This window comes from Lepus europaeus, chromosome 5 (assembly GCF_033115175.1).
Source record: "Lepus europaeus isolate LE1 chromosome 5, mLepTim1.pri, whole genome shotgun sequence".
NCBI lineage: Eukaryota > Metazoa > Chordata > Mammalia > Lagomorpha > Leporidae > Lepus > Lepus europaeus.
This window is the reverse complement of record NC_084831.1, coordinates 124352218-124377066: the sequence shown is the minus strand read 5'-3', so window position 1 is coordinate 124377066 and position 24849 is coordinate 124352218. Positions and strand designations below refer to the sequence as shown.

The 24849-nt window shown below is 50.0% G+C and overlaps 2 protein-coding genes across 3 annotated transcripts in view; both read right to left on the bottom strand.

Annotated features, from left to right (window-relative positions):
* Positions 1-7154: 7154 nt before the first annotated feature.
* Positions 7155-10305, bottom strand: ACKR1 (atypical chemokine receptor 1 (Duffy blood group)). Its single transcript, XM_062193692.1, has 2 exons — positions 8645-10305; positions 7155-8175 (listed from the first exon to the last, which is right to left on the bottom strand). Exons 1-2 carry the CDS (start codon positions 8663-8665, stop codon positions 7180-7182), a joined length of 1017 nt encoding a protein of 338 aa, XP_062049676.1. The 5' UTR covers positions 8666-10305; the 3' UTR covers positions 7155-7179.
* Positions 10306-12247: 1942 nt separating this feature from the next.
* CADM3 (cell adhesion molecule 3) overlaps positions 12248-24849 on the bottom strand; it is a 28730-nt gene continuing 16128 nt past the window's right edge. The window contains exons 2-10 of one of the 2 annotated variants that reach the window (XM_062192549.1): positions 22968-23069; positions 20472-20612; positions 19877-20029; positions 19055-19192; positions 18590-18760; positions 16625-16715; positions 16068-16237; positions 13385-13510; positions 12248-12508 (exon numbers count right to left, since the gene is read on the bottom strand). In XM_062192549.1, coding sequence (XP_062048533.1) covers positions 12390-12508; positions 13385-13510; positions 16068-16237; positions 16625-16715; positions 18590-18760; positions 19055-19192; positions 19877-20029; positions 20472-20612; positions 22968-23069 — 1211 coding nt within the window. In that variant the 3' untranslated portion in view covers positions 12248-12389. The remainder of the gene's footprint in view (positions 12509-13384; positions 13511-16067; positions 16238-16624; positions 16716-18589; positions 18761-19054; positions 19193-19876; positions 20030-20471; positions 20613-22967; positions 23070-24849) is intronic. The other variant, XM_062192550.1, reaches the window with a different exon arrangement.

Sequence of the window (24849 nt, the reverse complement as noted above, 5' to 3'; positions counted from 1 at the left end):
GAAACATAATGGGCTCATGAAAATATATATAGCCTCCTCCCCTACCCTTCCCTCCCTCCCTCCTTTCCTTCCTTCTCTCCTTCCATTAAAAAGAAGGTGATAGGGGCTGGCACGGTGGCTTGGCTAGTAAAGCCGCTGCCTGCAGTGCTGGCATCCATTAGGGGCACTGGTTTGAATCCCGGCTGCCCCACTTCCGATCCAGCTCTCTGCTGTGGTCTGGGAAAGCAGTAGAAGATGGACCAAGTCCTTGGGCCCCTGCACCCATGTGGAAGACCTGGAAGAAGCTCCTGGCTCCTGGCTTCGGACCAACACATCTCCTGCCATTGCGACCAATTAGGGAGTGAACCAGAGGATGAAAAACCTCTCTCTCTCTTTCTGCCTCTCTTTCTCGCTGTGTATAACTCTGACTTTCAAATAAATAAATAAATCTTTTTTTAAAAAAAAGTGATACCTATCCCTATGATAGAGTACATTGTTTTTTCAAAAAGGATTTATTTATTTGAAAAACAGAGTAGTTGCAGAGAGAGGAGAGACAGAGAGGTATCTTCTATCTGCTGGTTCATTCCTCAAATGGTTGTGATGATCAGAGTTGGGCCAGGCTGAAGCCAAGATCCAGGAACTCTATCCAAGTCTCCCACAAGGGTGACAAGGATCCAAGTACTTAGGTCATCTTCTGCTATCTTCCCAGGTACTTCAGTAGGGAGCTGGATCAGGAACAGAGTAGCTGGGATTCCAACTGGAGCTCCAATATGAGATGCCCATGTCACAGCTTAACCCACTGTGCCATGATACCAGCCCCAGATTCCACTGTTGAAAGCCTTTCCTAACAGTCAGCCCAGTTTTTTTCACCCAGTGTTCCTCAGTCTGAAACTACACACATCTAATGTTTCTTTCACAGCCCAACTCTTTAGTCATTTAGAAGCAGCTGTATAGTTTTCACACTTTGCTATGTAAGTATCCCTTGCTCCTTCAGCCCCACTCGTAGGAGTAACGTGTTCTCTAGATTGTCGTCATCTTGGTCACCCCCCTTTTAAAAGTTCTGATTTGGTAGTGGCCCTTTTAATACGTGGCTCCTGGAACTGGGCTCTCTCTTCTAAATGCAGCCTGCTCAGGGTGGGAGTGGCACGATGCCCTCTCTTGTCCCGTACACTGCGTCTTAATGCAGCTTGAGTCTGCATTAGCTCTTTGGCTGCCACACACGCTATTGAATCATCTTTAGCCTGTGGCCAAGTGAAACCTCTAAATTTTTTTTTTTTTTTGGTAACAAAAACTTCTGTTGAGCCATGTCCCTTTTATCCTGTTTTTGTGCAGCTGATTTTTTAAAATGAAGATTCTGCCTTAATCTCTATTAAATTTTATTCAATTTTTGGAATTTTTGTTAGACCAATGATCCTCCTCCTCTTGCTTCTTTCATACTCCCTAAAGGTTTCCAGGGATCTCCCCGTCAATCAAGTGTGTATGTGAAGTGAGCAGCCCTGTTCCGAGGCCTGAAGGAGACCATGGTTGGGAGGAAAAGCATGGTTGTGGTTTTGGAAGCTTGCAATCTGTTATCAGAGACAATATGCTTCTTCTTCACCTCTTCCTGAGGTCACAGACAGACACAGGCCAACAAATTAATACACAGCGTTCCTCTCCAGTCCTCCACACCCATTCCATCTCCTCTGGGAATTGCCTTTGGAGTCTACCATGGCTGCCTTGGAAGAGCGAGTGGGGCACAGGTCTTCTAGGCTTCTGCACGTGGAGAACATTCCTGAACTTGGCAGTGAGACAGGACCACTTGCTGACGTGATTTCCTACTGCTCTCCAGCTGTGAGGGAGAAGCACGGCCCCCAAAGTGTAGGTATCTGAGGGCTTTGTGGATTTCCATGTGTCCTGAAATCCAAATCACGTCCAGAGGACCAGGAATTCCTGAGAGCCAGGGAAGGAAGGAAGGATTTGCTAGGGGCCAAGGGGGTCCAAGGAAATGCTTGAAATGTACCTTATCCATTACTTTGTTATTCACTATCTTGAACTTAGTAGGTATTCAGTAAATTCTTTCAGTGCAATGAGTTATAGACCTCAAAGTGCCTTAAAGGGTTAACTTGACAAGTACCCAGCACTTGTCAGACAGAAATAGTCCCACAGGGGGGCGACAGAGGCCAGAAGGTGAGAAATGGACGGAGCTCGAGAGTGGGCAAGGGGTAAGGCTGAAAGTGAAAAGGGAAACTGAAAAGCAGAAAATCGTGAAGACCAAATTGATCTTTAGGTCCAAGGGAGTGTGGGCCCTCGCCCCAAGTGTGAGGAGTGGCTGGACTGGAATTTGATTCTGACCTCATAGAAGAGTTTGTCTCTGAGAACTCTGGAGCAGTGTCCTGTGACTCACTTTTCCTGCAGTGCGGATGAAAAGTGAAAACCCCTCCCAGCTTCCCCCTGCTGTCTAAATCCCAGCAATGACCTAAGAAGGAAGATGCCACTGTCCCTCCAGCGTGTGGTGAAGTCCCGCTGGTCCCCCTCTCTCCAATTGGCAGTAAATTGACTCAGAAAACAGGTCCACAGGTCAGAAATGCTATCCTATCTTCAACCACCAAAAGACAATTGAGGTGTGAGAGATGGGGACAGAGGGGGAGGTCAGTTTTCTTTCTTTCTTTCTCTCTTTCTTTCTTTCGAGTCAACTGCTTGCTCTCTTGTCCTTCTTCCTACTGGACTGAAATCTCCAATATGGGCAGATTTCTTACATAAAATGGATCAATTTGTTTATGTACTCAATCAATACTTGCTGAGCTCTGTGTGCCAGCCTCTGGTCCCCTTGGAGCATATTCACTAGGGATGAAAGGGAAGAGTGGACCGCCACTAAGAAGAAGATAATAAATGAATGGACACAGCGATCTTAGTGTGCAGCAAAGGCTACAACAGAGCAGCCAGCCCAGGTGAATCGGTTGGAGAATAACTGGGAGTGTGAGGTGGCCAGGGTTACTTGCCATTGGATGCCCAGGATCCCAAAGATGAGAAGGTTCCAGTCACATCAGGAGCAGAAGAGTGTTCTAGGCAGATGAGAAGTCAGTGCAAAGACTCTTAGAGTGAAAAAGATATTTTCAAAGGATATACTCTTCTCTGAAGGGAGGAGAGAGCATCCACTTTGCTTATGGCCGTGTCCAAATACCGATGGAGTCTATGGTTACAAAAGGCTTCCATAGCCTTGGCAGCCCATGGCAAGAGCCTTGGGTAATTACTGATGTCATAAATAAGAGTGTTAATTGTTAAAGGAACAACAGAAGTCACTGTGCACTTACTTCCCATGTAGGAACTCTATCCCTAATAAGTTGTACTATTGAGAATCTACTGCAAATTTTGTTCTCAAATTGTACTCTATATGTTGTGCATGTATGTAGGTTCAAACTATTGAAATCTATGCTTAACATGGAGTTCATCCTCTGTATATAAAATCAAACTAAAAATGAAGCATAATGAAGAAGGAGATGGGAGAGGGAGGTGGGATGGGAGTCAGGGTGGGAGGGTGGGTATGGGGGAAAGAACTACTATAATCCTAAAGTTGTATCTATGAAAAGCCATTCATTAAATAAAAACTTAAAAAATTTTTTGAAAAAGTTTTGTGGAAAAAAAAAAAGAAAAGGATATTTTCCCACTCAGAGTATAGGAGACCTGCCACTGAGCACAAAGTTGAATGAACAAGAGAAAGACACAGCTTTGGACAGATGGAAGCACTAGGGCACAACCCTGAGCGAAGCAACACTTGGGGCACAATGTGAAATTTTCCTAAAGGGAGACTGCGTGACTTTCATCAGATCTTCTAAGATCTCTCTTCCCCTCCTCCCACACATGAACAGCACCTGACTTAAAGAGAGAATGGCCCATGCTCTTAGAAAGGCCAGGAGAGTGAGGAGCGACACACGTGACTGTGTAATCCTCCAAGACACAGAACTACACAGGGAAAAAACTATACACAATGATCCTGATGGGGAGAGGGTGGAACTCGAGATGGTATCGAGAAAGCTTGGCGAGTAAGCAACTTCAAGTGCCCCCAAATGTGGCAGGAGCAAGCCAAGAGCTGGGGGGGGGGGAGTGTAGTGATGGGGAGCCAGGGCTCTCACAGATAGTTTGCACCATGAATGGGAGACACTGGAGAACGATAAGGACTCAGTCTTCTCATTTATAAAAATGTGTCTGAAAGATCCCCTAACTCTGAGACCCTTCCCTAGTGTATCCCACTGAGTCGGTGCTGATGTTTCCCCATTGCCCTGAGCCAGTTTTCCAGAGACTGTCTCCTGGAAATTCTCACTTCAGATCATTACAGGAAGGCTGAATGCAACAGGCATTTTTGCTGAACTGATTTCTCAGCCACCACCACGGCTATCCCACCCGTTGCTGTGTGCCCCACACCCCTCCTGCCCAAATCACCTGGTAGATGTCTGGAGAGGATTTGGAAGGACCCTGGCTTGTTAATTAACCTAAACAGTCACATTCGTCTGCAAGGTGCATTATTGTTAATTAAAACTGCGATTCTCCGTGTGCCCAGACGGCGGGCTGCTGTTGTCAGAATAATTAGATAGCACACGATGGTTTTCCTGCAAATCCCTGGCAATTAGAGTTGGCGGTGAATTGGGTTTGGAATCCCAGTGAAGTTCTCCATCAGAAATCCTCTGAGGGTGTCTCCAGGAGAAAGGTGGTAATAGGACTTGGGGATTAAGGACATAGGGCTGGGTTAAGGGGTATGAGGAGCAGCTGTTCCTCCCCGAAGTCCTCTGTGAGGGGCTCCAGGCTGAAATAACTGAACTGTGGGCACCATTGTGATGTTCAAAAGTTCTCTAAGAAATAGGTCTCTCCTTAAAGAAGCCTTACCATGCAAATTGAGCCCCTTCCTCCAGCTTCCTTTCCCTTCAGGTTTATGTGCTCCCAAGAGCTTGCCTCCCTGGCTCTCATCTTTCAGAAAGGATTTTTTTTCTTTAGCCAGAAGGGCCAATAACTCATACACAGCTAAAGTCCCTGCCAAGCCTCAGATTAAATTCTTAAGGGTTCTAAGGAAACAGAATTTGTATTCCTGAAGGATTGCAAACACAACCCCAGATCCAGACCAATTTTAGAGCGGCTGATGGCAGGCAGGGGGTTAAAGGGACAGGGGTAGCAGGTCCCCGAGGAAAGCACTAAAGAAATGACTGAGGTAGAGGTTAGACTTGAGGAAGAACTATCCAACTGCAGCATAGATAAGGGCAGGGAGCGGGCAGTCCCAGCCTGCAAGGGGCAGAGCTGGAGGGGGTGGGAGTGAGGGGAGATAAGCTTGCAGAGCTCTCTCCAGTCCACTCTGACCTCTTATCAGCCTGTGGCTTCTGCCTCTGCCTTTCCATTGTGAGGGATGTGATAGCCGCTGAACTGGGGCTCCCTGTAACTGGACAAGTGAGGAAGGATTTCCATCTGGAGGCATGGGTGGGGGCCAGATAAGGCAGCCCTAGTGGTCTTCAATTAAGCTTCCCTTGCAGTGACTTGACATTGGGAGATTCAGAGCATCAGAAACCCCCTCCCCTCCCTCTCAACTAGGTCAGCTTCCAAACCCAGCCCCTCAGAAGGGAGGCAGGCAACATCTGGCAGGATTGAGAGAGAGAGGTCGGGGCTGCAGGGGGATTTGCAGAGAGACTGGAAAGGGAGCAAGAGAAAGCAAAGCACTGGGGCACATTCGGGCACCGCGATTGAAGACCTGTGCATCATTTATGTTTGTAAATTATTTCCATTTTCTACATTTTCTCTCCATTCCTTTCTGTTTCAGGATGTCTCCCGCGTGTCTCAGTTGGTCCCTAAATCCCGCCTTTCAATTTAGGATGCACCAATCAGGAGCTAACCTGGTAGTTGCTAAGAGACAAGAGGTGGGAGATTTAGAGGCTTTGTCATGGCACCTACCCAGGAAAATTCCCTGAGCCTTTTGCACCCTCCTACCTGAGATGCTCTACCTCATCTCCCATTTACCGGCTCCCCCTCCTCCCCGCCCCCAGCCCAGAGACTCAAGCAGAAACCACTTAGGGAAGAAGCCAGGAATAGCACATCTTTGAAAGATGTAAAGACCCATGTAAAACACCTGCTCACATTTCCCCTGCCTTTCTTGAGTTGGAGGGAAGAACTCTTGTTTGTGGTCTCTCAGTTAGAGGCTGTGTTTGTTGCTTCCAGTTCACCCCAATGAAAAATGGAAGGAGAGGTTATTTCAAAGGCTGGGGCTCAAAAGGGAGTTTGGGGGTTCCAAAATGATGAATCAGACCGGGGCCTCTCCCTTTAAATTTTTGCACCCTTCCCAACTTCTTGATCTTTTCTTCCCTCTACACATCCTACACAGAAAACACTAGGCATAAAAAATCAGGGTAAGGAAAACTCATTTGCTTAAGGAATGAGTCATAAATTCTGCTTTCATATCCTGAGAACAGAGATGGGTGAAGAAAAGAGTGGGGGGAGGGGCCCTCAGAAAGGTCAGTGCACACCCAGGTGTGTGAGGTCTGCTCTCTGGCAGAAATGCAGGCACACGTGTGGGTCTGTGTTCTTACATGCATGCCTCTAACAGGGCTAGAGAGTCCAAAAGGTGGAGAGACAGATGCACCACGCTGCACTCAGGAATTAGGGTTCGTGCTGAGGAATAAACTTTGGAGAGAGGACTCCTGAGAAGTGGCTATAAAACTATCTTAGCCTGTTCACCAGGCCAAGTAACAGTCCCCAGATTGCTTCTCCCACCCTGCCCACCATTGCGCTGATCTCTAAACGAAGCCAGAGAGGAGACAGAAGACAGAGAGGGGCTGCACTGGTCAGACAGGGGAAAGGAGCTACTGCTATGGGCTCTGCTGTCACTCCCCTTCTATTCCTACTGCATTGCTTTCTGCAGCTAGCTTCTCCTCTTCCTTTACCCTCTAAGCCATCTCTTCTGAGTGTTTTGAGTTGAGCTGCCTTCTCTGTTCTGGTTCCCTTTCTCTTTCCCCTTGAGGTGGCAGCGGCCCCACCCCCAAGAGAACATCTGCGTGCCCTGAGGACGTTCGCATGTCATTCACTTTCTCCTCAGGCCTGCGAGAGAAACACACAGGCAGGAAAGTCTGCCATGAAATGTCTCTCCCTGCATCCTCCTCCCTCCCCTCTCCCCTGCATTCCCAGACAAAATAAGAAACCACCTATAAAAGCAATGTAGCCTTTAATTCAGGTTGACAGATGAGGAGCAGGCTAGGATTTGCTCCCAAAGGTGTCCAGATGAGAAGACCGTCTCTCCGCGAGGGGCAGGGAGGGCAGGGAAGAGCGGGTGGCCTGGTGGCAGAACAAGGCCAAGAGCAGGGGCGTAGCCACGCAGTGCAATATTGCCAGGGCTTCTGCGAGGTGCAGCAGCAGGTCCAAAACCTTCTGGACCAGGCATGTTGGCAACAAGATGATCCTGAACCTCACTAGGGTGTCCAATCCTAGGAATATCCCATGAGGCCACCAAAAAATGAACCAGACCCACAGAATGTCAACCCAGGGGCCTGGCCCCCAACCCAGGGCTTTCCTCAGGCCCTTGGCTCCCATCAAGCCCAATGGCCACAAGATAAAGACAACAAAGCAGGCCACAGCATGTGTGGACTGCAAAGCTCCCAGGCCCCTGCTGGATGCCAGGGTGCAGAGGCCACGGGAAGTATCACTGGCCAGGGTGATTGGTAATCCCAACAGGGCAGCTGCCACCCAGATTCCCACAGTGAGTCCCAGGGTGAGGCCAGGAGACTGGCCTGCTCCAAGCTTGGGGCCCAGACAGGCACGGCACCCAATCAGCAGAGCCTGGGCAAAGGCTGAGCCATACCAGACCCAGTAGCCCAAGCCACACAGGATGATGCTGTGGGCACTGCTTAGCCCTGGTGCCAGGATGGGCACCACAATGCTGAAGAGGGCACTGCCCACAGCCAGCTGTGCCAGGATAGGCCTGCCAGGGCAGAGTTGCCAGTGGAACAGAGGTCGGAGAAGGGCGAAGAGGACAGTTCCACTCGCCAGGATGCCCAGGACGCTGGCGAGGATGAAGAAGGGCAGGGAGGAGTCGTCGAGCAGGTTACAGGAGTGGCAGGGGGCAGCTGCCTCCAGGTCCGCGTTGTAGTCAAAGGATTTGTAGGACTCATTCTCATCGTAGGAATAATTCCATTGGAAGTTTCCAAGGACCCACTGGTTCGAATTTGGGTCAACTGAGAGGGAGGGCTCCACCTGGGGGAAAAACCCAGAGGGGCAGTCAGACCATCTGATTCTGCCCATGGAGGAGTCTCCTGGGGACAGAAGGGAAGAGGGCAGGGGAGAAGCACGGGAGCGCCTGGATTGGAAGGACAAAGGAACTGGCAGGAGTGGGTGCAGTGGGTGGGGGGGAACAGACAAAGCAGGGAGACCAGGGTCCTGGGAAAGCAGAGGAGGCTAGAGGAAGGACTGGAGGGACAGAGGCCAGGGGAAGGACACACGGGGCCTCAGTGGGACCTGGAAGTCACAATCGGAAAGGTACATGAGGCCAGCAGTGGGGACAGGAGACTCGAGTGAGGAAGAGCAAAGGGAAAACAATTTCTAGTGTGAGAGAGAAAGGAGAGACATTCTAGGAGCAGCATGGAGGGGTATAGATCCAGGGGTAAGCAGAAAGGGGAGTGGGGGTGATGAGGTAAGGGGTTGTGGGGCACAGGCCCACACTCACCGGGTGCAGACAGTTCCCCATGGCACTGTGCGTTCAGGGCAGGCAGAGAGAAGGGCTGGCACGGCTCTGTCAGGGGCTGTGGTTCCAAGATAAGTGCCAAGGACTAATGAGGGCCCTCAAGTCTGGGAGGGCCACGGTGCAACGGGGAGGCATTCAGGAAGCCTGTATCCCACGCCCACTGCCTGCCTAAGCCTCAGGCTCACGGGGGCAATGGCCCCGGGGGCTTCCTGTTTTGCGGTTGGACCTGCGGGGTCAGACCTCTCTCTGGAAAGGAAAAAGGTGGGGACCAGAAGGTGGACGTTTTCCCGAAGGTGGGCAGGGACGCTGAGAAGCCAGGGGACTTTCCAGCAAGTAGGGGTTCTTCAAGCACAAGGAAGGAAGAGGGGCCAGGGGTGACTTGTGAGGCAGAGATAAGAAAGGCATGGATAGGCTGGAGGGAAAGGGTGGCTGACAGCTCTCACTGCTCTCCCACCCGCTTGGGGAAAGCCAAGGCCATTCCACAGCCATGTTTGGAGGATGGGGTGGTTAGCAGGCTTCTGGGTTGGTCTGTCCCGTCTGAGGGGGATGCCTGTGGTATGGACTCTGCGTGTATCAGCCTGGGTGTGATACACACCTGTTTCTCTGTGTGTAGCAGTGTGCACACGTATGTATTATGTGCTAGGGGTGTCTGGGTCTCGGCACTGCTGTCTCCAGATCTGGGTGTTTCTTTGTGAGCAGAGGGAGAGCTGTCAAGGCTACATAATGATGTTACTTCAGGGAAAAACTGGGCATGAATCTTTCATGCCATGCGGAACACACATCCTGGCCTGTTTAGGCTCTGGGGACAATGGGATAACGTATTTTAAAAGGAGACTGTGGCCCACAGGGTAATCCCTGTCCTGTCTCTGACAGGAGGTGGAACAGCTTCTTTGGCCTGGCGTCTGGCAATGTAAAGGTTCTTAAGGGAGGTGATGCTGCTGCTCCTCTCTGGCTGACAAAAGGGTATTCACCTTGCCGGTAGATTCCCAGAAGCCCCTTCTGCCTGCTGCTGTCTCTGCACCCCTTTCTGAGTTCTGTTCCGTCAGGGGAGACACAGCATGGACTGGAGGGGTGGGCCAGGGGGTCGTTAAGGATCTTCTGCCTCGTTCACACAAGGATGCCTAGGAGCAGAGCACCACAGAACCAGGTGCAAAAGGAGGGGCCCCACGTTTCAGGTCCAACAAGACGGGGGCTAGCTGTGAGCTTGTGGGGGTCGGTGACGCTCTCCCGGGTGGTGAGGTCAGTGTCCATGTAAACGTCCTCCCTGGAGGGGCAGGAGTAGTTCGGTGCCCCAGCCCACACACACTGGATAGCAAGGACCCGGCCAAAGGGGGAGGAGGCTCCTTCTGTCCTGGGAGAACAGCATTGTTTCCATCCTCAGGTGCTCATGGGGTACCAGGCGCCAGGCACAAGGACTCCCAGGAGAATGGCCCTTCCACACCAGGCACAAGGACTCCCAGGAGAATGGCCCTTCCACCAGGCACAAGGAATCCCAGGAGAATGGCCCTTCCACACAAGCATCCCAGCCGGCAGCGAGAGCAGCAGAAAGGAGGCTGAGCAACACGGATAATCCAGATATATTGAGGGCGGCCCCTCTGAGATTAGCACAGGAGAGTTAGAAAGATTATAAAGATACACGATCCCCTCCCTGTTCCCTTCCCCCACCCCCCCACCACGGACAGACGCACACAGCACAACGGCCCCTCTCCCCCCGCCCCACCCGTACAAATATGGCTTCTGTGTAGTATGGACAGAGTGGTTCAGCTCGAAGAGGAAAAGTCATTTTCCCAAAAGCGGGTGCTGGGAGACTAGGAGCCTGACAGGCCTGGGACCCAAGGCTCCCTTGCTGCTGCTGTATGAGGAGTGGGCCCTGGCTTAAGTGAGGGGCTGCCTGCGGTGCCCAGGGCCCTAACCAGTGGCTGGAAGATTCATGACGTTATTACCTGAACTGAAGGGGGTGGGCAGACCTGCTGGATTGCAGCTGCCCCGTTTTGCGTTTTGCACATCCATGTCAGAGCGGGGAGGATGTGCTGAGGGAGGGAGAGGGAGTGATGCCACAAGCATCAGAACATCAGGATGGGGGCGGGCAGACCGGCCAGGACAGGGAGAGTGCACAGCCTCATCTCCAGGGCAACCAGCTGAAGGAGCCCCCACCCCGCCCCGCCCCGGGACAGAGGGGAAGACAGAAAACCAAAGCAGAGGCAGGGACCCAGCCCCTCTAATTGCTGGGTTCAGATGGTGGGAAATCCAGGGTCAGCGCCAGGAAGAGCCTGAGGGTGCATAGCAAAGGCTGTGGCACTGATGCCACAGCTTGGAGAGGGTATGTCAGGGGAGAGACTGGGCGCTCTGAGTTTCAGGGAGATGGAATAGACAGTGGCGCAAAAGCACATCCTAAGACTCCTCTGTCTAGGACAGACGAGTGCTGGGGGTGGCCTGGGAAACACAAGGATGGTACAAACCCCGACTAAAGTCCTCCACTCCCAAAGCCCTTTCGTGTCACTTCCCACACTCCGTCCACCTGCCCGGGCCCCGGCTCTTAGCATCCTCCTCGGTTCCTCTCTCTGCCTCTCACTCACACAGACACACGTGCACATGTATACCCACGCACACTCACACACACAGTTCACATTATTCCCTTAGTTTGGGCAGGAAACAGCTCAGTGCAGCGAAGCTCCTTTTAGTATTTTTGTTGTTATGTCTGCCTGGCTGCTGAGGGAGGGCAGACTATGTGCTGGGGTCTGGATGGACAGGACACACGGTGGCACAGGATGGGGAGGAGCAGTTGCTTAGCAATGCTGTGAAGAGTGGTTGCCGTGCAACGGTCCAGGGGTCCGGGTAAGAGTGTGGGGCCCCTCAGGGGGAAGCAGATGCAGTTCAGGCCCCAGTGCAGTGCCTCTCCTATAGCTGCTGGAGCAAGGAGGGGCCTCCACATCCTGCCATCCCCCAGGGCAGTTCCTGTGGAAAGAGCCTGGCTTCATTCATTGATGGGGAGGCAACAGGTGCACAGGGCCCTCTCCGTCATTCTTCCTCTTCTACTTTTGCTCACAGGTATCTGTGCCCTCCCCACGTGGAAGCTGCATGCCACCTGCGTTCACATGGCCTCCGGACTTGGGAGTGGGGTCAGAGCAGCAGCCCCCTTCCGGTGTGTGGCTGGCCGAGGGAAAGCCACCTCCAGCCTTTGTTCACTACTCTCTGCCTCCTGGGTTTCCGGAGAAGCTGTGGCAGCTGCTCTGTTGTAAAGGATGGAGAGAGGGCTGGGGAGACCCCGCCCTTTCAAACCAGCCCTGCTAGTCACCCTTTCCTTACCCCTCTACCTTCCTCCTCCTCCGCACACTTGAGATTTTTTTTTTCTTTTCTTTTCTTTTCTTTTTTTTTTTTTTTTTTTTTTTTTTTGCTTTCCTCGTCCCAGGGCCCCCACTTCTCCAGCCTGGAGACAGATTTGGGATTTGATTTGGGATTGTTACAAAAATAATAATAACCCAAACGCAGAGAAGCCACGGAAAGGGCTGAGGGCAACCCTCCCCTCCCCCCCGCCCTCCTCCCTCCCCATTCCAAACCGAGTACAAAACCGCACCCAAAGCAGACATTCTGTACAGGGGGGGTGGGGGGGTGGGCTGGGGAGCAAGCGGGAGGGGCGGCCCTGGGGTCACTCTGTACAAGTCCAGGTTGGTGACGGCCCAGCAGTCCCCATGGGGCCCCTGGGGGCGCAGGAGGTGGGCAGGCGCCCCTAGATGAAATACTCCTTCTTGTCTTCCCCTCCTGACTGCCCGCCTTCTGCGTTGATGATGGCCGTGTCTGCGTCTGGGGCGTCATCGGAGCCCTTGGCCTCATGCGTCAGGTAGGTTCCTGTGTGGAGAGAGAGGCTCCTCCTTTCAGGAGCAGCTGGCAGACAGCTGAAGTGCACCTTGCCCACCCTCCCGCCCACCCACTGTTGCTCAAGCAATCTTTCTTTCGTCTGGAGCGTTCCCACTTTACCTAATTTGCATGTGGCTGTCAACATCCCCCCCTTGACCACACCCCTCTGTGAATAATGAATCCAGCCCTTAATTGGAATCTCATCCATAAAATGAGCAAAAATACATAAATAAAAATAGATGTGCATGTGGGTGGTCGCGAAACTGCTGTGTCAGCCTCAGGAGCAATGCCATTGAGATCCGCCTCCCGTTGACCAGCTCAGGGCCTCTGGCTGCTGGCTAGAAGATGAGACAGAGCAGGAGTCTGAGAGGGAGGAATGAGGGAGATGATAAAGATGTAGGAGGGAAAGTTTTAAAAAAAAAGAAGAGTGGAGAGGAAAGACAAGAGATGATATGGGGACCACTGGAGGAGACCAAAGGAGCAGGGAAATGAGGCTCACAGACAGACAGACAGACAGACAGACAGAAGGACAGTGCAGGAAGAAGGGCTTCGGCACGGTGTGGGAGACTTGTGTCTTACAGCAGAGACCCTAGAGGCAGGGCAGCATGGGAGCAGCAGCTGCCTGAGTGGGCAGGTTTGATTTCACTTGGATCATCACCAAGTGATTGGCTTTACTGCAGGGTTGGTGGTGCTGTTATCACAGGGTTGGCACCGATGGGGCTGGTGGCATTTTTTCTTTCTCAGACACTTCAAGGAGCTGAGGGCATCTCTGAAGGGCCTTCCTGCAGCCTGCTTCTTTCTGCCTGTCCTTGGCTGACCTCCCCACCTCCTTCCAAGTCCTCTGGTTGCAGCCCTCACACCTCTGACCTTTATGCCGGATCAAGTAGTGGCCCAGGAAAATGAGCAGGATGAGCAGCAGGAAGACGATGAATGCCACAATCCCTCCGATGATGGCATGGTAGGTGCTGGAGGATGAGGGCACTGGGCTGGGGTCTGGAGGGAAAGGGAATGCACAGTCAGATGTGGGGAGGACCCCTCCCTTACTGTGATGTTCTGACGTCGCCTCGGGTGCCTTGCACAGCACAGAACAGGCACTAAGGTTGCAAGAACAGAACAGCATCACCCAGCAAAGGGGACATACCTGATCTTGTGCTTTTAATTTCTTGCACTACACCTGGAACATAGTGGGGATCAAAACAAGTTGGTGTATTCATGATTAAATAAATAAATCCGCTCACCACTAACCATGTAAGTTGAGTTCTTGGCACAGCAGTTTGATCTTGGTCAAAGATGATTGCTTTAACTTCTCGCTCCTCTCTCTCTTCCACCTCTCTCTCATAATGTTCCTTTCCTAGCCTCCACACTCTCTTACCTGCCCGTCTTCTTCATATTCCGAGCTGACCCTTCTAGAGGGCTTCTCAGCCGAAGACCTTACTGTGCTGAGATCAGATGGGGGAAGGAGCTGTAAGAAGCTGACGGGGCTAAGAATTAAGCTCACCGACAGCACCTTACAAAAGATGATGGACTATGATCCCTGGCAGCAGTGTATCTTCCTGCCAGTAAAACCCCATCCCTCCACCTGTCCCTGGGACTCCATCTTCACTTTGCCGCCATCCAAAGATGTGTAGACAAGGATTGACTTGCTTTTCCCGTGATGACTGATGTCTCTGTCACTGGAAATACGGACTTTGTCCTCCAGAGAAGCAGAGGTGAGACTCATTCTGCACAGACTTAGCCACGGTCAGGGCCCTAGGATCTGAGGCGACGTCTGCAGGCCCAGGACACGGTTCTGATGCTTCCAAACCCACATCAGCTACAGATACAGCTTCCCCACCCTTGGGAGACCTACTGTTTTTCCAAAGACTCAGCTTGAGTCTTGATGCCTCATTGACTCCTGGTCTGCTTTTTTCTTTCCTACCTTATGTTTCCTCAGGCTTGGCTGGCTGGACCAGCTTTTAGTTCCTTGCCTGTCTATGCCTTATTTGAAAAGAAAACATTTGTGCTCTGTTTTTTATGCTTTGCTTGGGAGGCAAATACTCCATAATATGATGGGTTGAATGTGATAGTACAACTTGGAGGGTGCTTTAGCCACACCTTTTCCCAAGGAGTACGTGTGACATGGCCCACATTGAAAATCAATCCTGGAGCGCTGTTACAGAGGCCATGGAAATGGGAATTCCTTAGGAAAAACACAGACTTTCATGGCCCCAGCGACCTCTGGGGTCATCAGTTAAAAGCTCCTTCCACTGGGTAGAACCACATTTAATTTCACCCCAGGCACACCCACTTAGGAGAATCCTGGACGAAGCTGCAGCAACAATTTCCACCACCAGGCGTCAGCACTGGGAGCATAGTGGATCAGACAGGACTTCCTCTGCTCTGGTTTCAGCGCAGGGCAGAGGGGAGAGATCAGCAGATACCAATCACAAGGGCACAAAAACTTTCTCTCACTGCTGCACATCGTCAGAGTCAGGCTGGAGAGCTCTGGGGGCAGAGACCGGGCCTCAGTGCATTGTCCTTGCTCCTGGCATCTTACAATAGCCTTGTTTATTGTGCTGAGGCAGCTCCCACTTGCTGAGGTCAAGCCTTAGAGCTGGAATCACCCATTCAGACATTCTGGTCCCAAGAACTCAGGGCTTTTATCCCTGGGAGGCATGGCTGTTATCCTGCCATCCCCAGGCCACCCGCACAATACTGCTTTAAAAATCACTTCAAGTAAGGCAGTTGCTGCAGTCCCCCAACAATGCATTTCCCACATCCTACGGAAAGGTTTGGAAGACTTTCTGGCAGCACCCTGCTGCCTCTGGGATCTTAAAAAACTACGGCAAACGGAAGACCTTTCTCTCTGTCTCTCTCTCACTGCCCCTCTGCCTGTCAAAAATTAAAAAAACAAAACAAAAACAAAACAAAAAAAAACCTCCACTGCCAACTCCCTATAAAGGGGCCTCTGTGCTAGGCTGTCACTGCTCCTAAAGCCAGGTTTTGTGGTCACAGCTTCTTCCAAGAAGGTCCCTGGTCCCTCTGGAAGATGCATCATTCAAGAAAAGATTCTGATGGCTGCTCTGAAGAATACAAGCTTATCTCTCTTTGCTGCCTGGGGTGTGCACAGGGTGTCCCAGGCCTTCAGGGAAGGGAAGGACAGCGGCAACATGCATCCCATAGGTAGTCCTGGGAGGAGCAAGCACAAGAACAGCCCATTGGGCAGGGGAACATGTGCATGCCTGCACACAGGTAGTGTAGCTCTGGGGCCTCTAACCACAGATGCATCATTCTTAGTTGTCAGAAGAGTGTAAGAGATAGAGGGTGGTGCCACCCAGGCCACCGCTGTTTAGCAAAGGTGGATGAGAACCCACCCTTCTATTAATTTTTCATGAACTCATGCTCCAGAGTAGACCTGTAGAGCCTTTGTCCTCAGGTCCTGCAACAGGGGGATGTTTTCCCTTTGCCCTGCTCTCAATCATAATATGTGGGGGTTATCAGGAGGTGAAAAGAAGAGAGTACAAGACAGACAGAGAGGGGAAATGCTGGAGAAGAACAGAGGAGGGCTTACCATTAACATTGAGAGTGAAGTAGGCCTTGTAGCTGCCCATATTGCTGGTGGCTGTGCAGCCGTAGGTGCCACTGTCGCTTTTATTGAGGAAGGGGAAGATGAGTGCGCTCTCCTGGGTCATCTTCAGGGGTGGCACACTGCCCTCCTTCTCCCATAGGTACTGCTGGGGGCTGTTGAGGAGACAAATTAGAAGTGCTCAGGAGAGTGGCGACTGGCAGGCTAAAGGAAGAAAATAAGTAACGGGGAGGGGGGAGTCAAGGATTGTTTGATGAGGCTCCAGAAATTACAGGGGACTAAGATGCTGAGTTCCACAAAGGTGAGGGTGGAGGTTCCCTAACTTGAATCTTACTGTAGCTTGGCTTCTTACTGGAACCTCAGGGGCTGAGCTAGGGAGTGGCCTTTGCAGGAGAAACCATCAGAGGACAGTCATCATCGGATTTAGTCCAAGAAATGGGAGGCTCAGCTCAGACAGTACAGAGAGACAGGAGGATGTCAAGTGAAGATAACAATCTGAGAGTATGGAGGTGTGGTAGAGGCAGGAAAAGGGGGCTTCTTACACCGGATTGCCACGTCCCTCACAGTGTAGCAAAAGTTTCTGGCCTTCACGGGGATGTGGAGGGTCTGGTCTAATCATCACAGTCGGTGTGTCTGGAAGAGAAAATGGGGTAGATGCAAAACTGTCTAAAGTGCTTAGATTTCCAAAATCTCAAAATCACTCAGCAAACTACAGCTTCTACCCCTAAATGTCTGGGGAGACCAAGAGGCTATGAATACAGAATTTCTTCACCCTCCATGTCGGGAGCAAAGGCTGCAAGGGCTATTGAGTGTGTGACCCACTTGCTCTATTACAACCTTGTGGTACTAGGGCACTAGAAGGTCTGTCTAGTACATAGAAGGAAACTAATACATATTTTTGACACAACAAGTAAGCCAGAAGTTGCCACTTACTGAGCCCACAACATCTCAGTTCTTTCTGCTCTGAGAGGGAACTTTGCACTGGAAGCAGTGTTTGAACATGAAGCCTCATTTTCAGTGGTCAATTCAAACATGAAGTGAGAGCTTTGGAACAGTGAGAGATAGGGAAGAGGGTCATAGTTTGGCTGCAAAAAGGTACTGACACAATATAGACGGGCTCTGCGAAGGAATATTGGCATCTGCCATTGACGCCAAAGGGCTGCTTGGGAGGCTAGGTCCAGATGGTGGCTTAGAACAATGCAACCAGATGCTGGGTTAGAACAAGAGTGAAAGAGGCTGAGCTTCCCCCCTCAGGACAGAGCCAACCTTAACAACCAGTTAGTGAATGCATTTCAGTCATATCCAGCAGGACAAAGAGAAGCTGGCCAGGTGAGAGAATGGGTGTGCTGGGGCCCCTCAGCACTGAGTGCTGATTACCACTGGGCCAAAATGGTCCCTGGAGAGTAACTGCCAGATGGTCTGGTATCCAGCAGCCGAGTCTTTGGGACTCAGACAAGGAAGGGCCTACTTTATGCCTGGCCAGGGACCAAAGCTTAGGGGAGAAGAGTCCAAGGAAGCGGCTTTCTACTCAGAACTACTGATTACAGAAACACCTCACAGCTGCCCCCACACTTTCCTAATTAATAAATTAGGACAAGAAATGCATCATTTCATGACTCTATATCTTATGCCTTTGTATTTTAGTCTCCTCCCCCCCCACCCCCCGGCCTTAGTCCTTCAAATCAGAAATGTTATTTTGGAAAACTTCCAAATTTCCTCAGATGAGAAATTCCTAAATTTCCACACTTCCTCAGAAATTTCCTGTTCATACTAAAGACATATTCCAGTGTCTTAGGAGCAGTGACAGTGAGAGTGGTCAAGTCAGGTCAGGTCAGAATCCAAGGAAAATCATGGACCTGGGCAAGCAAAGGAGTCTTCAGTAAGAAAAGGATGTGGGAATCTTTTCCCAGGCAGGCTGTGCCTTCCCACAACCTGCACTTTCCTGAAATCAGAGAATGTTAGACAGAGAAGATACCCTAGTGACTCCCATGGTCATCTCTGTCTTTTAGCAAATAAAGACTCAACTTGGTGGGGTACGGTAATTTTCTTAACATCACACAGCCAATAACTGGCAGAGTGCAGACTAGAAACTAAGTCCTAGGGGTTTCTAGATGCCACAGTTACCACTGCAACTTGCAGTTTGATCACATTACACTGGCCTCACCCTTCTCCCTTGGGTCAAATCCTTCTAGGTGCATGCTTTTGGAAATAAAGTTTTATTGGAACACAGCCAACTCACTTGTTTACATTTTGTCTGTGGCTGCTTTTCTGAAGCAATAAGCAGAGTGAAGTAGTTGAGACAGAGACCTCAAAGCTCTCAAAGCTGACAGTGCTTGCTGTGGGGCCTGCACAGAAAGATTGCCTGCCCTTGGCCTAGTCCTGCCACCTCTCGTCTCATTTTTTTTTTACTATGTGTGCACATAGTTTCATGTACAGTCACCTGCACTTTCCTTTACCTACTCCGTTCTCATACCTGGCCCTTCTCACCCGCCAAGCCCATGACATACATAAGACTTCAATGCGTTGAGAGGTGGATCTGTCAGCTCCCTTCAGAGATTCATGGTTCACAGAGCACACGATGTTTGCTCCATCATCCTCCCGGGTAACCTGGAACGTCACTGAGCTGCTCACGGTGAAGGTTTTCCCATTGGGATCTTCCTGTATTCGAGTTGGTTCTCCTAGAAACACACACACACACACACAGATATAGAGTTAGCCCCACCACACATACGTTGTGTGGTCCCCATTGTAGACATACAGCTAGTGAGTGTAAACCTAGAAAAACTCAGGAAGCTATGAAATAGATATGTGTACATGAGAGAATGTGGGCTGTGACACACACATAAGTATGCACTAAATATCAGGCATTCCCATTTTCTCCTCCTACATCCTGTCTTATGCACACATAGACAAACGCCCCCACCCTCAGCACCACCTCCTCCTGTAGTAACCCTTAGGCAACAGCTACTCACCACGAAGCTCTTGATCACCCTTCCTCCAGGTGAGCTGGGCCGCAGGTTTGCTTCCAGAAGACTGACAGTGCAGGGTGGCTGTCTCCTTTTCCCGTAGTGATGACTTGTAACCAGTGATTATGGGCTTCTGTGGGATGCCTGCCAGGGATAGGGAATGGCCAGGATAGGAAGGAGAGGCTCCCTGAAGTCATACGTCATCTCTCCCTATGGAGACGGCCTCTCTGAGGTCAAGGATACCTAAGTTTTCCTTTGGTTTGTATTGGTAGAGAACCAGGGTAACCATCTTTTTAGAGGACCAGAAGGCAAGATCAGGGAGAGGAGGTGTGGCAGTGGGGAGACATGCCATACCTGAGACACATTACCTGATCTGATAACCCCTAGCACAACTGGTGGCCACAGAAAGAGTATGAGGCTCAGGGAGGCAAAAAAAAAAAAAAAAAAAAAAAGAAACACAGGATGAAGATGACAGCTTATAGACAGCTGGGGTACTTGACTTTACCCAAGTACATCCCTGCACAGCTCATATCCCCCTCGCCAATCTCAGGACGTTGGCAAAATGGACATGATCACTCCCTGTGATAAGTTGGGATATTCAGGCTCAAAGAAAGGCAGAGGCTTGTCCAGCTCAAACAGTAGCTAGAGCAGAAGGGATCAGAACTCAGTTCTCTTGGCATTGTATCCCATTGCAAGGGAAACACAGGCTGAACTTTTGTCCGAAATGCTTGGAGACTTGCCTGTCTCCAGGCTGCTTTCGGGTGCCCACTGAGGGAGGTTAGCTGGAAGGAAGCATGCTGTGGGGACCCAGGGGTTTGCGAGCCTCACCGAGCACAGTGACGAGGGACTTGGCGGTTCGCACAGGCATAGTGAAGATGGAGCAGGTGTACTCGCCCTCGTCGGCCAGGGCCACGTTGCTGATGCTGATGCTGAGCTCATGGGGCGTGGAGCTCACCAGCTGAATCCGATTATCTCGAAGGGCTAGGGAGATCGGGACAATTGGAAGCCAGGTTTTTACTGCCCTCTTTCAATTCCAGGGCAGCAATTTGGGGTCAGGGGTCTATTATAGTGGGGTAGGGGAAAAGCTGTTCTTTAGGGCACTCACTCACTTTTTGGGGCCATTGAGCATAGTCACCCAAAAGATACTAAAAGTGTAGGTTGGTTCTTGTGCGCTTCCTTGTGACATCCCTGGGGCAACACTGACAGCTGCCTGTTAGGGCTTCTTTGGGGTGCAGTCACTCAGGATCCTAAATGACTGTGCATGGCCAAAGTCAGAGCTGAAAAACTGAAGTTTCTCTGAAATCAGCTGAGGAGCCATGCTTGTTGTTTCCTCAAATAGCATACCTCCATGTTTCCAGTCCCTGAGCTGCAGGGACAGTTCACTTCCCCAGCCCAGGGAGAGCGAGAATTCATGGGACACTACCTCTCTTCTCCCCAAAGTAGAGAGTCTGCTGGGCAGGGTTGGACCACTGCAGGGATGAGTCCTCATGGTCCTTCACTTGGCACTTGAGCACCACGGTGCCGCCAGCCACCACTGTTTCATCTGAAGTCCAGGGCTGGCTGTCTGCAGGAGTAGAGCAGAGTTAATCTCTTGAGGACCTCCTTGGCCCCTCCACCCATTTCTGGGCCAAAGTCCACATAATCTAATTCAGACCATCCAAGGGCCTGATCTATACAAGGTCTCTGTGTTCTGTTAAGGCTTCATGGGGGAAGGAACAGGAGGGGTGGTGGTGGTGGTGGGAGAGACAGACCTTATATTCTCTTGCTTCAAATACACAAGAAACAGATAATCACTTGTTGAATGTTTGCAGAATGAACTGACAGGACCACAAACATTTAAAGAATAAGGGCACCCCAAATTTGCACATACCACTCCGCATAGATTTTTTCTGATACAGATTTACCATTCGCCTTTGAGAACACACATACATATCTGTCATTCTGTGTTTTGCCTTCCTGCCACCTCCTACCTAGCAGAGCAAGAGCAAGAGAAGCAGTTGTGACTAATAATCTCAAGACTATGATAGGGAAAAGGCCAAACCAGCCCTTGGGTTGTACATTCATTTACACGAGAGGCAGCTGAAAAAACTGTGAAACAAACAAAATATAAGGACTAAAAACTGAAACACTTTGACACGCTTTCCCATTCTTCTAACAATAACTTCCCCTCAATCATGCTGTCCCTTAACAAATTCTCTTTAGTGTTGAGACTACCCATCTCCCAACCCACAGGCCCAAATCACCATCCTGATGTCCCTGTAAAGAATGAAGGATTAAAGTTTCCCCTTCCATGTGATGAGAGTATGTTTTCTAATCCCTTTCTCATTAGTCAAGTTAAAAAAAAAAAAAAGAAAAGCAGAGAAGGGCTAGTCAGATATCTCTATCTCCAGTGTGCCTTTTGGTCATGCCCATGTGTGAGCCCCTCAGACTGTGACACTTGCTTCTTCCACCCAATATTGTGCCATGTTCCCCACAGCAAGAGCTCTGGTTTCCAATATTGATTCCTTCATCTTCAAAACCGACTTTCTGGAACCAATAGCACTGACCTCCAGAGAACTCATCTAAAATAAACACCTTCCAGCTCTGACTTTGAAACATCCACAAAATCTGTCCTATGGCATTGAATTACGTAACTAGCATTGCTCATCCCTGAATAGAAAACCCCCCAAAAAATTACTTTCTCAAAAAGTTCATGGAAATAGAATTTAAAAAGAAGTTTATTTTGGTACAAAACATTAAAAGTACTCATAGATAGTTTTTCTACAACATGCATTTTCCATTAACTTCATTAAGATCCCTCATATGCGTGAATTTTACAAAATTTTTGCACCAACATAAACTTATGTTTCAATTCTATTTTCTACAAACTTTCTGAAATATGTTTGTATTTCCCTTCTTTAAAAACAACCTATGCCTTCTTTGGCGCTGATCTTATCCTTGCCTATCCACTTACTCATTTGTTTTTGGCCAAGGACACTCCATTTTCGGAAAGCAAACATTGAGCACCCCCAGCAGAGAAGAGGCTCTGAGGAGTGAAGCTGCATGTACAGGAGTTGATAGCAAGCACCAACTGGTGAGCGTGGTTGCTTCCAAATTGAAGTGCAAAGCCTGGTGGTTAGTGTTAGTGTTTAGAATTGTAAAAATCAGAACTGAGGGAGATCTGAGGGATCATGGGATCCAATTCCCTCTTCTCACAGATGTAGACAATGAGGCAATGCAGGTGAAGTGACTGCCTAAGATCATTCTGTATGTTCAAGTTGGAATTAGAACTTGGTTCTTCCATCTCTCAAAGCAGTGTTCTTTTCATTAGAATGTTTCTCAAGTAGTCATCTAACTTGAGAATGACAACTATGAATTTGAGAACCAGTGACTGAGCTGGCTGAGCAAATTTGGAAGTGATATATTCCTAATATAGCTCAATAAAAGGTTTGAGAAATCTTTAATTTATTTATCTATATCTATACATCTCTCTCTGTATATATATATTATATTATATATATATTTATATATATTATATTATATATATTATATATATATGTATATATATACATACATGCCAATTTTTGGCTAGGAATCCCTCTGTGTCTGCTTCTTTTGGAAGAATATTACTGTGATTGTGTCTGCCCACTAATTCTTTATTCTGAGCAATATATTACCTTAGAATGACTTTATTTATTTATTTATTTATTTGGATGCTGTGTAGGGTGAATAGAATTCTCTGTACTGGAGAAAGGGAGGAAGGGGTAGGTGCAAGAGAAGCTGGTGGTGCAGAACTAAGAAGTCAGATGCCAAATGGGACGGAGAAAGAGTTGTGTGGTCATGAGGGGAGTGAGAACATGGGGTGAAGGCAACATGAGTGGGAGACAATGTGAGGATGAGTGAGTTGAGGGACATGGAGATGAGGGGCCTGGATTCTCACCTTGACTGGCCAGCATGTCAGGGCTGCTCCAGACTGTGGAGCTGATGGCCTCGTCCAGTGGAGCCAGAGTTCCCAGCTCCAAATCCTGCTCCTGCCAGTAGCCTGGGGAGAGAATCTCCATCAAGGATAAGCCCTGCATATATCCTGCTTCCGCCTGGGGCTATGCTCTTGTTACTGGGCCTGAGGGAGAGGCTAGGCCTCTATGGAAATCAGGCTTATCAGGATACCTAAGAGAAGGTGGGTTTATCCTAAAGGAGGGAAATGAGCTAGAGTCCTGAAAACAGAAGCCACTTCTCCTCTGAAGGAGTGAGTTAAAGGAGGGTGCTGTGTTTTATCAGTCAATCATATGTTAGAGCCAGTGAGATCTTAGAAGTCCTTCAGTCCAGTTCTCCCATTTCAAGGATGACAACGGAACCCATTCATCTAAAAGTGACTTAGTGACAGACATCCAAGGAGCTTTCATTCGTTAGCCAGGATTCCTTCTGCTGTACCACATGATCCACTCAAATAATTTAATGATTAGAAAAGATTTCCACACTTAATCATTTGTGTAGAGCTGTCAGATATGTACACCGGCATTATCTATTCCTCTTTTGGAGAGTGGAAGGGGAATGAAATTACTTGCCCAAGGTCATAATCAACCGAAGAACAAAGACCAGAAATTAAATGTCTGCTATCAAACGAAAAGCTCCATTTGTTTCAAGGTGGAACCCCACCTTTTAAGAAAGAGATCACGGTAGGGTTGAAAGTTGCACGGTGCCTTTCCAATTCGACCTCCTAGGCGGTACTCACACTCTGTGCAGTTTTTCTACTTTATCCTCAGTCCCTCTCCATCACCACTCTGCTCCTTCCCCTGGCAAAGCAAATCCCTTTCCTCTTCACCCAGCGGGCTGGAATGAACGCCTCTCTTCCTAGTAGGTGCCCCTAATCCCTTTTGTGAAGTGCCGGTAGCGTCACGCACCAATTTCCCCCTACCCAACCAGGAGAGGCAGAGGGACAAAGAACCCGGCCACAGGAATCTTTTCAGGATCTCCCGCCGGAGCGCCCTGCAGTAGCCAATCAAGTGCGTAAAATTCAGTGAGGTCATTGGCTGCTGAGCAGAGTCGCGGCTGGTGCCAGCCCAGGGGGTCTCGGGAGAACTTCGCCAGGGGTGGCTGCGCGCTGGGCGCCCGCGCGGAAGGGATGAGAAGCCGGCGCTGGGAACGAAAGAAGCTGGGGAAGTCGAAACTACCAAGAGAAGTGGGACAGAAGCTCAGAGTCCCTAGGAAAGAAAGGGGATCAGGACCAGGGAGCGTATTGCAAAACCAGATGGAAGGGAGAAAGCGAGGACGGGGAGAGGGAAGAGGGTGGAGGAGAAAGGCAGGGAGAGGGAGAGAGAGACAGGGAAGGAGGAGGGAAGGAGAAGGCGTAGGGAGGAGGCGGGCTGGCGGGAATGGAGCCCTGAGAGAAGGCTGGCCTCAGAGTTCACAGGCCTCCAAGCCCGCGCCTCTTCGCCTCACTGTTGACCTCTGCCAGCGAATTTGAGAGTTACTTTGTTCTCAATCAGGAGAAACGCTGATGCCCAAATGAGACAAGGGAGTAAAGTAGAGGCAAGAGAAAAAGTATAACAGGCAAAGAGAAGCTAGCAGGAATGGGGCAGAAGGCAAGTGTGTTAGTGAAGAGAAGCAGGAGATGCGAGACTGGACGAAGGAAAGAGGCACAGGAGGGGACCAGAGCTGTCCAGTCCCGCAGAGATGCTCCTCTTGGGTGCCCACGGCCAACTGCACACACCAAGGATGACGCTGGTGAGTGGTCCTTGTTATTTTCAAGCTTGTGTGTTTGTGGGTTTGTGGGTGCACTGCGTCAGTGGTTGTGCTGCAGTGAGGGATGGTGGAGGGACCAG